A 13508-nucleotide genomic window follows, 5' to 3' on the forward strand; every position below is an offset into this window, starting at 1 on the left:
TCTCGTCCCTATCAGGACGAGGCTTCGCGACAAAATGCCAGCATCTTTGTCATTGGATCCCGGTTTACTTTATTTGAGTTTGATCGACGGGTCGAGGCGCGCTGATCAACGTTCGTGATCTATTACCAGCGGTGAACTTCCACAATAATGCGTAGCAGCCAGCTCGATCTGAGACGTCGCTGAATGCTATATAAAGTCGACTTTTATTCCCCGACTTCTTTGTAGGTGGAAATATTCGCCTATCATCGGACTACAACTCCTTCAACCAACAATCGCCATGAAGTTCACCACTATCATTTTCGCCGCCGGCATCGCTGCCGTCCAAGGCTTGGAGCTGATCAGCGAGAACCCGCTTTGCAAGTACGAGAAGCTCAGTGTCGCCGCATGGCACAACTGCAACGACTTCAACGGCGGCAAGGACCCGTACAAGGACTCAGACTGCGATCTGCCTTGCGCTAGAGCCGGAAGAAACGAGGGCGGCAAGTTTGTTCACGTCGCCAACTACTGGGGTAGCGACAGATGTGCCCTGCAGTGCTATCTTAAGTAAACCAAAGGTATGAACCACGAACTCCAAACATTTACCTCTAGTGACTTTGACTGACCAGAAACAGTGGCGCAGGACCGATTAAACAGCGAGAGCAATGAGGGAATGAGGATTAGATGATACCAACTAAACAGTACCTTAACTATAATAAATCCAACAACCTAGATCATATGCATGGCGCGAGAGCTTTTATTCATTGGCGAGTGACTATTCTGATCTCTACCTGGCTATCAACACTTCCACTGCAACGAAACACTTTGTATTCGAGGACACATCGTGGACATTCAATACCGAATGCCGACCGGCCAAATACGAGGAATTCACAACTGGGGTCACTCTACAAATGGGAAAAGACGGACTACGGCGGTGTTTGGATGCACGTAAACCTTTGGGGTATCAATCTGAAGGCAAAATGGCTTTGGGACCTTTAATCGCAAAAGTTCCAAATGATGCCTTCTGCAATATTACCAACTAAAAGACTCCACGATGAGCCTTGCTTTGACTCCATTCCCCTTGCGCACAACCTCCGAAAAGACGGTTCTAACCTCGTCGCTCAATCCCTCTGGCCCGCAAACCATCACGCAAACTTCGCTCGTGGCATTTAGCTCGCTCTCAAGCACGTCTCTCACATTCATCCTCTTCCCAATGAAGAGCTCCTTCTCAACCCTCCACAGCGAGCCTGAGACTTCTATATCATCCACCAATGCCTGAGATCGACATCCCCAAAACAGCTTGGAGCGGCCAGGGTGACCGGCTAAACTGGGCAGAAGAGCAATTACTCCCACCCCACCAGCGATTGCAACCAGCGTTGGGGCTTTGTGTGGTGATTCAAACAGAGGCGCGTGAGATGGGTATCCAGACTCGACAAGCACAGGGATTGTGCTGCGAGTGCTTAAACGTGAGGATAAACCTGTTTGAGTCCGAATGTAGAATGTGATTCCCATCTCGGGTGGCTTGTCTGATGTCTGTGACGAGCTGACGGGACGGTGGCTGACTGCAGACCTCTTATCAGCGGCCCGATCGCTGCTGTTGGAGATCTTTTCGATGTCGCCGTCAATTTGCTGGGCGACTTCAATTCGGGAGCGAGTTGAAGACAAAATGCCGGAAGCAATTGAGAAGGGGTGGTTCTCCCATATGCGCCAAGTAAGAGTTGGGAAGTATAGGTACGCAACGCCAGATGCGGAGACACCTGAGACGGTAACGCGAACATACTCTGAGTCGACGGCCGTAATATCAGCCGTCTTGACGCCGTGGCGTAGGAGTCGCAGGACTCGAAACACGCGGTCGAAAGCCCAGATCGCCATGCACACGATAATCCATACCTCGTAGCCCCATTGGTGTTTGAACTCGAAGACAATGTGCCAGTAACAGCCCGCGATGATCAGAATAGCCACGGCAATATGCCATGCGAGGAACGCCTCATAGATCTTCCTGCGGATGGGTATGACCGAAGACGGGAACATGACGACCAGACCCAACGTCGCAATGATACCCCAGTACCAGTATGGTTCTCGGGACTCGGTGGCGTGGGTGCCGTTCTTGATATAAACATCCAGGTAGATGATGCTATGTAGGATAGCCTGCAGGGTTGCTATGGCTGCTATCCATCGGTGCACCAAGAGAAACGTCGAGTGGGACCAGTCTGTAACCCAAAGCAGGAGGTTGTTTCGACCAGCGTACAGGAATACCAGCGGCAGGTTGGCGAAACTTAGCAGTCCAAGACGGTTGGATATCAACATGCACATCCAACGCCAGCCGTCGCCAGGATACCAGGTGTTCGGGTCGGCGTACTGATAGTTGACTGCCGATAGTACGGTGTTAATGACTATGAAGTATAAAATGAAGAGAGCTTGTCCACGCTTTGGCATGAGGGCAATTCCAAAGAAGACGGGTGTGTCATGACGGTGGCCAAATAGAGGTGGGTCGATGATCATCGCGTTGAACTTGGTGCGCCAAGCTGTCGGGAAGGGGACGAAGCGTAGGAGCGAGACGGCGATGGGGATGACGACGCCTGAGAGGAGTATAATCAGACTGCATATTGTTAGACTCAATTCATGTCTGAGGGAGTGTTGTATTGCTCACCCAAATCCTTCCTGCTGGCTTTCTTGATTTTCAAAGATCGTATCGGTATTGTAAGCCGCAAACCAAAGGTCTTCAGATACCAGGCTCGTTTGATTCAGAGACCCAGTGGCGTTGTATAAAGCAGTTGGAGTACCGCTGATCTTCTCCAGCGCCTGTTGGTATGTCTCCTTCGGGTCCGGCTGAACGGCTTCTGTGCCGGCCACGTTCTCTTGCCAGAACTTCTCAAGCTTCCAGGTGGGCATGTTCTTGCAACGAGTCGAGACACACCAAGCAAGTGTCTGCAGGAATGCGTCGTCGGTAGCGTAGCAGCTCGGGTCTGTCATCACCATGCCGCTCATCGACATTCCAGACATGCCGCCCATATCGTCTGAACCGGTGGTCGAGCAGTTCAAAGTTGCACCAGAGATTGCATCGCGACATGCAAAAGCGCAAGGAGGTTTGTACATGGTGATGCCGTAACCGACCAGGCCTTGTCCGGCGCCCATCGTACGGCTGGCCGCCGCGACAAGGACGACGAACGAATGGAGCTTCATGGGTGATGTTGAAGATAGTAGATGATGATGATAAAGCTAGATCGCCAAGGCTGCAGGTGTCCCGTTTGATACAGCATCAACAGATACCCGCTTCCTAGTTATACAAATGCGAATCACACGAGGAGGTTGCATTTGATGCGGAGCTGGCTATTAGGATTTGGGTGATTAAGGTCTAGTGGGTTTTAGATCGGGAAAACTGCTCAAACTCTCTCACACTGCGTTCGTTTTCGCCGCCACCTGAGCAGTAATACGCGCAGCATGATTGGTTCATACCTCAAAACAAAGGTCTCGATCAATTTCGCTTTTAAATATCATTCCACAAGCAGCGGCTAGAACCCGGGGCCACGGTGACGGCTCGCAGGGTTCAGGGACTTTTGTGCCATATTCCGCGATCCGCCCCGCAGACCAAACTTCGCTCTCGGCGGTATCTTGTCATCATTTCAAGATAAACAGCTCATTCGTGGCGTTTGGAGACGCAGAATGATCATGCTTAGATCGAAACCGGTGAAGGTGGAAAGAACGCACCCATGTGACAAGGCCATGCTTTGTTCACTTGCAGTCAGAGTTGCAGTAAGTTCAAGGTCTTGCTCTGCGACCCCCTTGCTGACGGCCGATGGAAGAAAAACAAAACAATTTGAAGCTGCATGTCGCTCCAAGTCCTTCAAAGCCTTCTATCGGTTTTTGGTGAGATTCTCGGCTAGTTCAGGTGATGAGGAGTGACTTGTGCAGATGAAGATGTACCCTCAATGCGCGCCGTCAGCCGCGCGTCCACAGCCAGGCAACCAACCTCCAACATCACATAAATGTCTGGCTCATGTAACAAGGTGGTTAAATTAGTAAAGAAATTGATTAGTAAAAAACTTGCAGAAACTTTGCAGATATTTTACAGCCTCCCAAAGTGTCAACACGGGTACTTACCTCTCTTCGCCTGTCGTATCCGAGTCAGGAAAGCAAGCTGCACCGTATACCTCAGCCCGCATATCTACCCCATCTAGCAAACTTAATATGACAGCGAGGATACCGCTCACAGTCGATATCGAGGACGCTTTGCATCATCATACGCCCATTACCTTTGAGCCATATCTACCTCATGATAATAATTGGATAATTGGTTATCGACGCCGGCCGCCAGAGACCAAGACCTCTCCATTTAAGTGTGGTTGATGACATCCAATGAAACCATTTGAGTATGAAGAGAACCTGTCCTTTCAGCACTTTTGCAAGCATCGGCGAGACTCTCAACTCTCACACTTTGGAGATCATCCGTTGACCCTACGAGAAGAAGACCTGGTGCATCCATCTGTGCTTATCTATGCTCTCGAGAGGTACCCTTCGGCGGCTAATCGATGTAGTGCTGGAAGGGTAAGAGGTAGGAGAGAGGCTTCCTTCCGGGCGAGTAAGAAGGCCGCGGGCAGGAAGGAGGTTGCGGATAGGAAAAAAGGCACCGGAGACGGCAGCGGCGGCAGTGACGGGTCTTTCCAGATTCGCTCCGGTGGTGGAGACAGCGGCTGGAGTCCGGAACGATCTCCGGGACCCACTCTTACGAGCGGAACATCGATCAACTTCACGAGGTTCATGTTTGGAATGAATAATGAATTAGAGAGCGTAGATATTATTGAGGTGGTTTATGAATGGTATTATGGAGTGGCCTAAGGAGCCAGAGTTTACCATGTTCCACCGGGGATTGCGATCTCAGTGCCGTAAAAAGCGCCTGAGGCACCACCAAGCTCCAACGCGGCGTTGATCACACCACCGAAGCCTTCTCCGGCAATCAGACCTGATTTGAGAGTCAGCCTTGTTTTTTTCACGTGAGTAACTTGTGTTTGGAGTTATCTTACCTGCGGCAGCCGCGAAGCAGTGAGTTTCAAAGTTCTTGGGGAAATACTTGCGCCACCACCAAGCAGTGATGGCTCCGAACATAATGGCATTGGCATAGCCAGAATCGGGTCCCAGAACCCAGGCAACACCGATGGACATCCAGTTGGGAAGGTAGTCCCTGTACTTGGTGCGGTTGCCCACAAGGTAGAAGTTCTTGAGGGCGGCTTGCAGGACACACACCACACCCATCACGATCGTGAAAATGCCACAAGAACGAGTAATAGGAAGTTGAGGAAGGGTAACAGCTTCCGCCACGGCGCGCCAAGCCGTAACCGAAGGTGCTGCGTTTACCGGGTCAGCTTGAAAATGCAGAAAAAATGAGGGCGAAAACTTACCGAGAAAAGCGCATTCTTCTGTTGCGTCAAGTTCATGCCAGATGCATGGGTATGCAGCCATGAACAGTACGAACACTCCCGGCGCTAAGAACACGCTAACGAGTGCACCAATGGCCTGTGCGTAAAATTGCAAGTGGGGCGGGGTGCGAAGAAGGAAACCAACACGGAAGTCGCTGACAAGAGCAGTTGCCACATCCGCAGTGCCGGAGGCAATACCACCAGCAATGAGGTTGATGCGCTGTGCATTGTGCATCTCAAGGCCTTGCCCCTTTGTGACACCGCCGAAAACCAGCTGAGAGGCCTTGGCAGAAGCAGTCAAAGGAGTGCAGTCGGTGACGGCACCTCCGTGAATGCTGAGGAAAGCAAAAAGAAGACCCAGGATACAGGCAAGGATGGCGAGGCCAGCGTTCATGTGGAACTGAATGTGGCAGACAATGCAGGCCACAACAACGAACACAAGAGTACCAGTAGCCCAAACCCAGGCCGGGACTTGCTGGCTGGGAGGAGCAAAGTCCTCAACAAGACCATCAGCAGCATCAGCCTTGGCAGCATGCTTGGCAAGGAATTCGTTCGACTTTCCCTTGGCTTGGAGGCGGTTGTTGATGCTTCTCGCGCCGGATCGGAAGGCAAACTTGGCACCGTCGAGGATGACACCGATGTGGAGGACGAACTCAGCCATGGAGTAGCACACCAGGACCATGACTCCGGGCCACAAGAACCAGTAGCGGGGAGAAGGAACCCAGCCCGGCTCGTCGCTGATAGTCATGCCGTTGAAGGCGACTCTGTCGTGCCACTTGGGATCGTCCGGAGCTCGGGCAACACCGACGGCCTCGCCGTACTTGACCAAGAGAGGACCGACGAAGCCCCAGGCGAAGAAAGTTCCTCCCCACCAGGACCAGGCGGCGTTCAGACCGACGAGCATGCCGGAGCCGAAGAAGGCGGGGGTGATCTGGATGTACCAGCCCCAGTTCTCGATGTTCATGGCCCAGTTCTTGTAGCCGCTCCAGATGTAGAACCAGGTGAAGATGTGCCAGTTGTGGAGGATGCCATCCGCGTATTGGGACACGACAATGTGAACCAGAGCACCAACGAAGGTGTATCCCAGGGTCTTGATCTTCTTGACAGCGTCCGCAGCACCGCTGCCGACGGCGTGCATGGAACGAATAGTAAGGGCAGTCGCAGTCGCTGTCGCTCTTGTCAGCGGATGCTTGGGAGTTCAGCACAGTGAGTCCAACTTACGTGTGGGGAAAACAAGGTTCAACTCGCGAGCAACGTTGATGACGAAGAACTTGCGAAGAGGCACCGCAGCGAACAGGCCAAAGAAGGCGCAGACGACGGTGATGGTCAAGATGCGGCCAAAGTCCTCACGGGGGTTGTCGGACATGAGGTTGAGCTGGTACATGGCCGGGAGAGCCGCGACGAAAAGACCGGACATGCCACCGGCACCGGTGGCAGAGGCCTGAATGATGGAGTTCTCCTGGGGGCCGAAACGGCCTCCGAGGATGGGCATGTGAGGGACCGTCTTGGCCAGGACTTGAACGATGGCGTAACCTAGAGTTTGTGTGTCAGTCGAGTAGTCTCTTTGCATCACCTGCACGGCAAGACATACCGAAGATGGCACCGAACATGGTGGCGGTGAACGAGAAACCGGTCTTCAGACCGAGGTACACGTTCGAGGCATTGACGAGAGAACCGAGGATGATACCCGTCAGAACGGCACGGATGGTGAAGGGGTTCTCCTCAGGCTCGATACCCTTGACCTCGGGAAACGGGCTGAAGAGATCCGTGATCTGGTCGCCATCGCTGAGCTCGCTCTTGAGATCGTCAATCTGCTCAGAGTGACGGATCTTCTCGGTGACGATGTTGGGGTCGTGAGCAGGATCCACAGATGGAATCTGCGTCTCGGCCTGGATGGGCCCGGGGATGGGGTTCGTGGCCACCATGTTGACGAGGTTCGTCGAGGTTGGTGCTTGTCGGATTCAAGTCGGCACACCGGCTGGCTGTGCTGGCTGGCTCTAGGCAAAGAGAGACCTGGCTTGATGTCAAAAGAGAAGCGGAAGCCCTCGACGGTGGCGGTGGTCTGCGGGTTTCTTTTAAGAATTCACGGTTGGAGCTCCGAACGCATACCGGGGACCGCCGCCATGCAGCAACTGACCATCCGACCCTTCTAGGGTACCAGGGCCATGGAACTTTTGCCTCTCATGGGGGTGGCGGCTGATACCCATGGCGGGCGTCGACGACAACCAACGATCGTAATGGCGATTACCAGATTCCGCAGGTGGTTTGGGGAATCACCGAGTCTGGACGGCCGGCCGAAATCCCAGGAGCAAAAGGGCCCTGGCGTGCCAAGGCCGTTATCGATCAGCAGAGGGGGAGCCAATGTGTTCCCCAGTTGTCGAATAGTTTATTTGCTGGGTAATCTGTGAGTCGATTCAATTCCCAAGAACCACCTCATCGATTGGCAGAACAATAACCTGATGTGTCCTGACTCTCTGCCCACGACCAGTCAGGAGGCACGGAATCGGGATGGGACATGTCTCTGTCGAACAACCCGTCCCCATCCCTGCGGCGCGAACGTCGCAGATCAAAAGGTCCTGGGGCCACCCTTCCGGATCACAGAATCGGCTCGAGAATGGAGGGCTGGGCGGCGCGATGTCGACCTCCCGTCCGCCGTCGCGGTTGGTCGGTCCCGTCGACCTGCGTCAACCAGCTTCCTTATCAGGAGAGGTCGATGGACCTGTGGCCCCGGAGGAGGGCTCCGCTTCTGCTGCAATATCCCGGCGACAACCCCCGACTCGGACGTCTTGGCCATGCCGCCAAGTGCTCCGCCAAGCCGCCTATATATTGTGGTTCTCCCCCTCCAACTCGTCAAGTGAGCGGTGGTTGTCGGCGAAGTGCCTCTTCGCCATTCGACGGTGCCACAGCTCGGCGCAGAATGGCAAGACATGTCAAGCACTCTTGGAAGGGCGGCCGTTGCGACGCCATGTTGGCATTCCATTTCCCCCTTGCCTACCAAGAGAATCAAAAGTTCGACCAGAGGTTCTTTTGCAGCGCGCCCGTCTGGGCAACCTCTCGGCCGGATCTCTTGAAGCGGTTGGCAAAGGCTTGTCGCGGTTTGCGGCTGCTGCTCAGTGTCTGCGGCTGGCCATTGTGTTTTCCTTCGCGGGAATCGGAGAACGGCCGACAAGTGGGAGAGTTCCGAGAATTCCCCACAGCAATACTACGCGCCGATTGCGGATAAGATGAGTAACGAACGTTACTCAAGGTACAGGTCGCACCCCCGGCGGCACTTTTGCGAGCACCGGCTGATCTCAGCAGCCGTGTTGGAACCCATCTGTTGGACGTGTTGAATGCAGAGACCGACAAACATTTCCACAAATGGCGCTACTACCGCATTGTGTTCTGCCTGATGGCTCCCTGCAAATCTCGATTCCAGACGACGGTCGACGGGCGTTTCTATCTCAAACCTGGGGCTTACACAGTGACCATCAACTGACAATTCCCACTTATTCCCGTTTCGTTGGAAATGCCCTGCTTGTGCGCATCCTGAACACCAGGCCGGGGCTTCCTTCAGAATCCCGCCCCCATCTGACGGCAGGCAAACGAGAACAGCAGCCAATGCACCATTCCGTCCTTATCTGGAGGTAGGCCCACAAGCTTGTTGTTGGCCCGCGGTTTGCCCCGATCAAGGGGTGTTGGTTGGGTCACAGCGCGGGTTGGACGACATTGCCGCCAAGACGGCCCATATGGCCCGCGCTGGAAGGCCGGGGATTTGCTCTCAACGAGGGGATGTCTTTGCTTTTTTCGAATTCCCTCGGCAGGTGGGATCATATCAAAAAGTGCACACACAAACCCACACCACCACACGCGCCCGCCATCTGTGCAGGTGAGCTCGTGACATGCGGACTTCCATACCAGCAAGGGTAGGTGATGCGCGCGCCCTGCACTTCAGCCGCTCGCTTTTGCGCAGGTCCCTTTGGGCATGATGGGAGTCAGCAAGCGGCATCTGGATTCGCCTTCTGCTCTGGGGTGATTGGTCGCGATGATAGCCTTGCCCGTTATGGTTATCCAAGATCTGCAAAAGTCCCAACGTCTTGGCGATGTGCGGGCACTCGACTGGCTGCCTGCTTGAACAATGAGATATGCATGACTGCCTCGGTGATTCGTATCCGAATTGGTTGGTCCAAGTAAACGATCTGAGTGTCTACTGCCAGGGCAGGCAACTTTGCGAAGTGGTGGCCACCATCTTCGCCCGTCAGACGCCCTGCCCGAACTTTGAGCTGGCTGGGCTCGTCAGGATGAGACGAACCACCCATCATGAGACAATAGATCACTGCATATTGCAGGTGCCCGTCTTGGATGTTGAGTGGAGTGTTGGTCGGTTCCAGCCGGTGGGAAGCGATAGGCTGCATCTCGGGAGTTCGCCATTGGGTCGGTTCAGATCTTATCACAATCGTCACGCCACCCGTGGCAAAAGGGCTGACTTTCTTCACTTCTGATCACTTCCAACATTGTTCCTCCCATTTGATGGTTTCAGCAATGATATGGCATGTCCAAAAATCGCATCATCAGTTGCTATTGCTTGTCTTGGAAAACGAAACAGGCTGCACGCCACCCGTGGCGGGAGTGTCTTGCCAGATGGATGATCACTCTAGCATTTGTTCTCAAACCGATATCATAAGCTTTTCCTCATTCGCACCTTTCACTTCCAACTAAACCCATACGCCCATCGCTCTGATATCAGAAAGAGACTTGCTGATTGACTACCCGCTTCATTATATTATTCATCTATCTTCGCGCGCTTGCATTGTTGCTCATGTCTGTAATGTAGATGGGATTCAGCGTATGCCTTGCCTTCAAAACTAATGTGCACAGAGACCAATAGCCACTCCACCTGAATACACATCTCTTCCGGAACCCATCTGTTGTATGGCATGACATTCTGGTGCCCGAAACCCTATCGATGAAAAGCGGAGAAACAGCCGGTCAAATTTGTTTGGTCAGGCGACATCTAGATGCCACCACCCGCATCTTCAACGGGGCTTGTACCAGGACTCGAGTTTTGCCCCTGACAAGCAGGATATCGTTCAGAACATGAAGCTGTTCAGATATCCTCTATCAGCAGTCAAATTCGGACCGAGATTGTACGACGACAAAGGCTATGCTCTGAATGTTCTTGACAATGTTTGTCGATAGTTCGTCCCACATAAATATGCATGGTGACTCTCGAACGAGGCGGAAGAGAAACCGAGTCGCTGGTGTTGCTCATGGTGTTATTCATCGCACCGCTACATAGGTTCTCACTTGCGTAAATCGCATCAAATTCTGCGTCCAGATCACAAGAATCGCACAGAGAGATGCGATCGATAAGGTACAGATCAAAGCCCGAGTTGTTTGAGGCACCAACCATATCAGGCAGAAATAAGTATCCATGGTCACTTTGCACCGAGACAGTGTATCATGATCACCGCCGTTGTGATAATTTGGATTGGAGATATCAGAAACGTGGCGATGCGCACGACCTGGTGCAGTCCAGCGCCGGTTGGACAACAGGCGGACACGACATTGGCATAAAGCCAACATGCAATTTCTGCTAACGATGGCAAAGCCATTGGGACAGCAGTCGGACTACAGAGCCACATCAAAGAGCAGACAGTCCACCTACGGAAAAAAGGTCTCTTGGTTTGTCAAAAACAAAGCATTGCTTACTCATTCCAATACCCAAGTCGAAAGCTCGGAAGGCGACCGACCCTTCACTCGGGATACCGATGGCGCAGATATCCACCCCCGGCCTCGGCTATGTTCGCAGCCACGGCCCGTCAGAACTTGGGTCCGTATGTTTGACCAATGGGGCAAACGAGTTGGGGCGAAATGATTCGACTAACTCTATTGAAACACCAATGCCAATCGGTCTTGGAAGGGAAATAGTCCCAAATGGCGTCATTGTTGAGCTGGCAAATTTTCATCACCTGGTTTATGTTTGCCTTCTAAAGGGTAACCAAAATCCCTCAGAAATAGCATCAGGAGATTGTGTACGAGCGATGATGGAACGCAGAAGTGAAATTGTCTCGCAAAATAGCCGAAAGTTGTGACGTTGGACAATGGGTTTCACCGCGTTCCGGCTACTTCAAAAGTGTTCCGATTGGACCTTCACCGTCAGAACTCACGATGATCAAGGGCTCGATGAGGCTCTCTGTTGCTTCTGAAGTGATGTTCTGTTGACTGCAACGCGCCTGTGAAGTTACACTGATATCATTTTCGCGAAAATATTCTGAACATCATGCCACATCGTGAGGCAGGCAATGGTATGTATCATATTATACGAGTGTATATAAATACTTGAGGGGTAGAGGGCCCAATATCTCATTGATGTTCTATGCCAACAACAAGACGCGCATCAATCAAAGTACAACATCGAGAAGCTCCAGATTTCTCTTCATCCTGCCGAACGCAGCTATCACCAACAGACCAAACAATCATGCGTCTCTCAAAGGACCTCGTCTGCCTTGTCACAACTATTTTCTTCACTCTCGGGATCGCCTTGCCAACCGAGAAAGACCCTACAAGATCCTCCGAGACCCTCCAAGTCACTCCAGCAAAGGACGAAGTCACCCGTCACTTCCGTTTCCTCAACAACATCACTCCCAGGGATGAGAATCTGAACGAGAACCTGGACTCGACCGCATCATCAAGCGCAAAAGCCCCTCCCAAATTCAAGGTCAAGTGTACCGCTCCGTACTGGTCATACTTCTACAACTGGTGGCCGTGAGTCTTCTACCGAAAATGCCTTGCCTGTCTTGAGAAAGGTCATGCTGACGATTGCGGAGTACCGTAAATGAGATGTGCGCATTTACGAACAATACTCTCGACAAGGGCGGCTTTATAGGACAGTGGCAGCGCGGTGAGGCCATCGTTGGGGAGTCCAGAAACGTGACCATGGAATGGCAACCGAAGGGCGACGGCTCAGGCTGCCAAGATACCTGTACTGCAGCTTTCAACAGATTTGTCACGGAACCTTCATGTGAGTGCATCAGATCATCACCCGCAAACCATCAAAACATGAGCAACATCGAACTGACACGATTCCAGGCCATGAGGAGGGCTTCTGGATGAACGAGAAGGGTCGCCTTGTTATTGACGGCTGCGGCGTCGCGACTTACAATCTCGAGTTCGATATTGGAGCTCCGACACTCGAACATGGCAAATCACTTTGCTGGAACGAGCCAATTCCTCCATCATACAAGCCTGACAAGGATGTCACCCGGCGCTTCTGTGAGGAGGCTGTCAGGTACGTGGTAGATAAAGACAATCATTTTGGCAAAGACCAGACGAAAGTCGGCTACTACTGGACCGATTACAACCGAGATATTTGGGCTCCTGATAGCAAAGCCAAGCTGTATGATGTCGGGTTTGTGCATTTCTGGATCAAGAGCAACATCGATCAAGGATCAACGTGCCCGGAGAACAGGAAAGTGGACGACGAGGTCGCAAACATGACGGTTGACCAGTGTGTCTCCAACATGGATTGGGCGGAAAATCAAGCTTGTGAGTGGCCGCCTCAAGAAAATTCATTATGACTGGAGTTGACATTGCTGACATTTGATGAATTAGGCGGAGCGCCGCCTGGCGTCTCATACGGTGGGCGATATTGGGCGGATTGCTTTGAGTGGGGGATGAAGGCTTCGGGATATGATGCAATGAAGAAGACAGATGCTAGATCGCTTATGGACGCTTGATGCGACGGTTCCTGGTAACACACATAGTTAAGAAGGTGATATGCGCAGGATTCCAGGCCAGATTGTTCCTGTTGTGGGAGGTCGTATCTTGTATTACTTTTCAGCCCTATTTTTTGTACTGCTCGTCCTTTCAACATGAAATGGCATTGTCTGATTTCGCAACCTCTTTGGCAACTGATATCATCACTTCCCGCATGGCAGGTTCAATCTTAGGACTCATATTGAAATGTTCGTTCCTCAGTCTCATCTCACGTGGTAAACGCCATTTCAAAAGTTCGAAAAGCTTACGCAGAATCGTGAATGGGGGGATACTGCTGTTTTCATTCAATCCCAAAGTTAAGAAGTTTGTAAAATGGTTGGTGCCATGGCGTGGATCCTCATTTGTAAGTCCGCTCCGCAA

At 52.4% G+C, this 13508-nt stretch overlaps 5 protein-coding genes across 5 annotated transcripts; 3 read left to right on the forward strand and 2 right to left on the reverse strand.

Annotated features, from left to right (window-relative positions):
• Nucleotides 1–277: 277 nt before the first annotated feature.
• Nucleotides 278–629, forward strand: CGGC5_v000243 (uncharacterized protein; the record flags this gene model as incomplete). Its single annotated transcript, XM_066150647.1, has 3 exons — nucleotides 278–483; nucleotides 533–554; nucleotides 612–629. The coding sequence occupies 3 exons, from the start codon at nucleotides 278–280 to the stop codon at nucleotides 627–629; spliced, it is 246 nt and encodes an 81-aa protein (XP_066009766.1).
• A 379-nt stretch (nucleotides 630–1008) lies between these two features.
• Nucleotides 1009–3111, reverse strand: freB-8 (Ferric/cupric reductase transmembrane component B; the record flags this gene model as incomplete). Its single annotated transcript, XM_066150648.1, has 3 exons — nucleotides 1009–2345; nucleotides 2403–2575; nucleotides 2627–3111. 3 exons carry the CDS (start codon nucleotides 3109–3111, stop codon nucleotides 1009–1011), a joined length of 1995 nt encoding a protein of 664 aa, XP_066009669.1.
• A 1712-nt stretch (nucleotides 3112–4823) lies between these two features.
• Nucleotides 4824–7315, reverse strand: CGGC5_v000245 (putative oligopeptide transporter; the record flags this gene model as incomplete). Its single annotated transcript, XM_032036802.1, has 5 exons — nucleotides 4824–4936; nucleotides 4998–5318; nucleotides 5373–6557; nucleotides 6612–6923; nucleotides 6982–7315. 5 exons carry the CDS (start codon nucleotides 7313–7315, stop codon nucleotides 4824–4826), a joined length of 2265 nt encoding a protein of 754 aa, XP_031884361.1.
• A 1299-nt stretch (nucleotides 7316–8614) lies between these two features.
• Nucleotides 8615–8868, forward strand: CGGC5_v000246 (uncharacterized protein; the record flags this gene model as incomplete). Its single annotated transcript, XM_066150649.1, has 2 exons — nucleotides 8615–8637; nucleotides 8691–8868. The coding sequence occupies 2 exons, from the start codon at nucleotides 8615–8617 to the stop codon at nucleotides 8866–8868; spliced, it is 201 nt and encodes a 66-aa protein (XP_066009767.1).
• A 2982-nt stretch (nucleotides 8869–11850) lies between these two features.
• On the forward strand, nucleotides 11851–13108 carry CGGC5_v000247 (uncharacterized protein; the record flags this gene model as incomplete). Its single annotated transcript, XM_032036803.1, has 4 exons — nucleotides 11851–12137; nucleotides 12200–12393; nucleotides 12462–12917; nucleotides 12984–13108. 4 exons carry the CDS (start codon nucleotides 11851–11853, stop codon nucleotides 13106–13108), a joined length of 1062 nt encoding a protein of 353 aa, XP_031884362.1.
• Between the last annotated feature and the right edge of the window lie 400 nt (nucleotides 13109–13508).

Source organism: Colletotrichum fructicola (assembly GCF_000319635.2).
Source record: "Colletotrichum fructicola Nara gc5 chromosome Unknown KSG_Nara_v1_contig01, whole genome shotgun sequence".
NCBI classification, from domain to species: domain Eukaryota; kingdom Fungi; phylum Ascomycota; class Sordariomycetes; order Glomerellales; family Glomerellaceae; genus Colletotrichum; species Colletotrichum fructicola.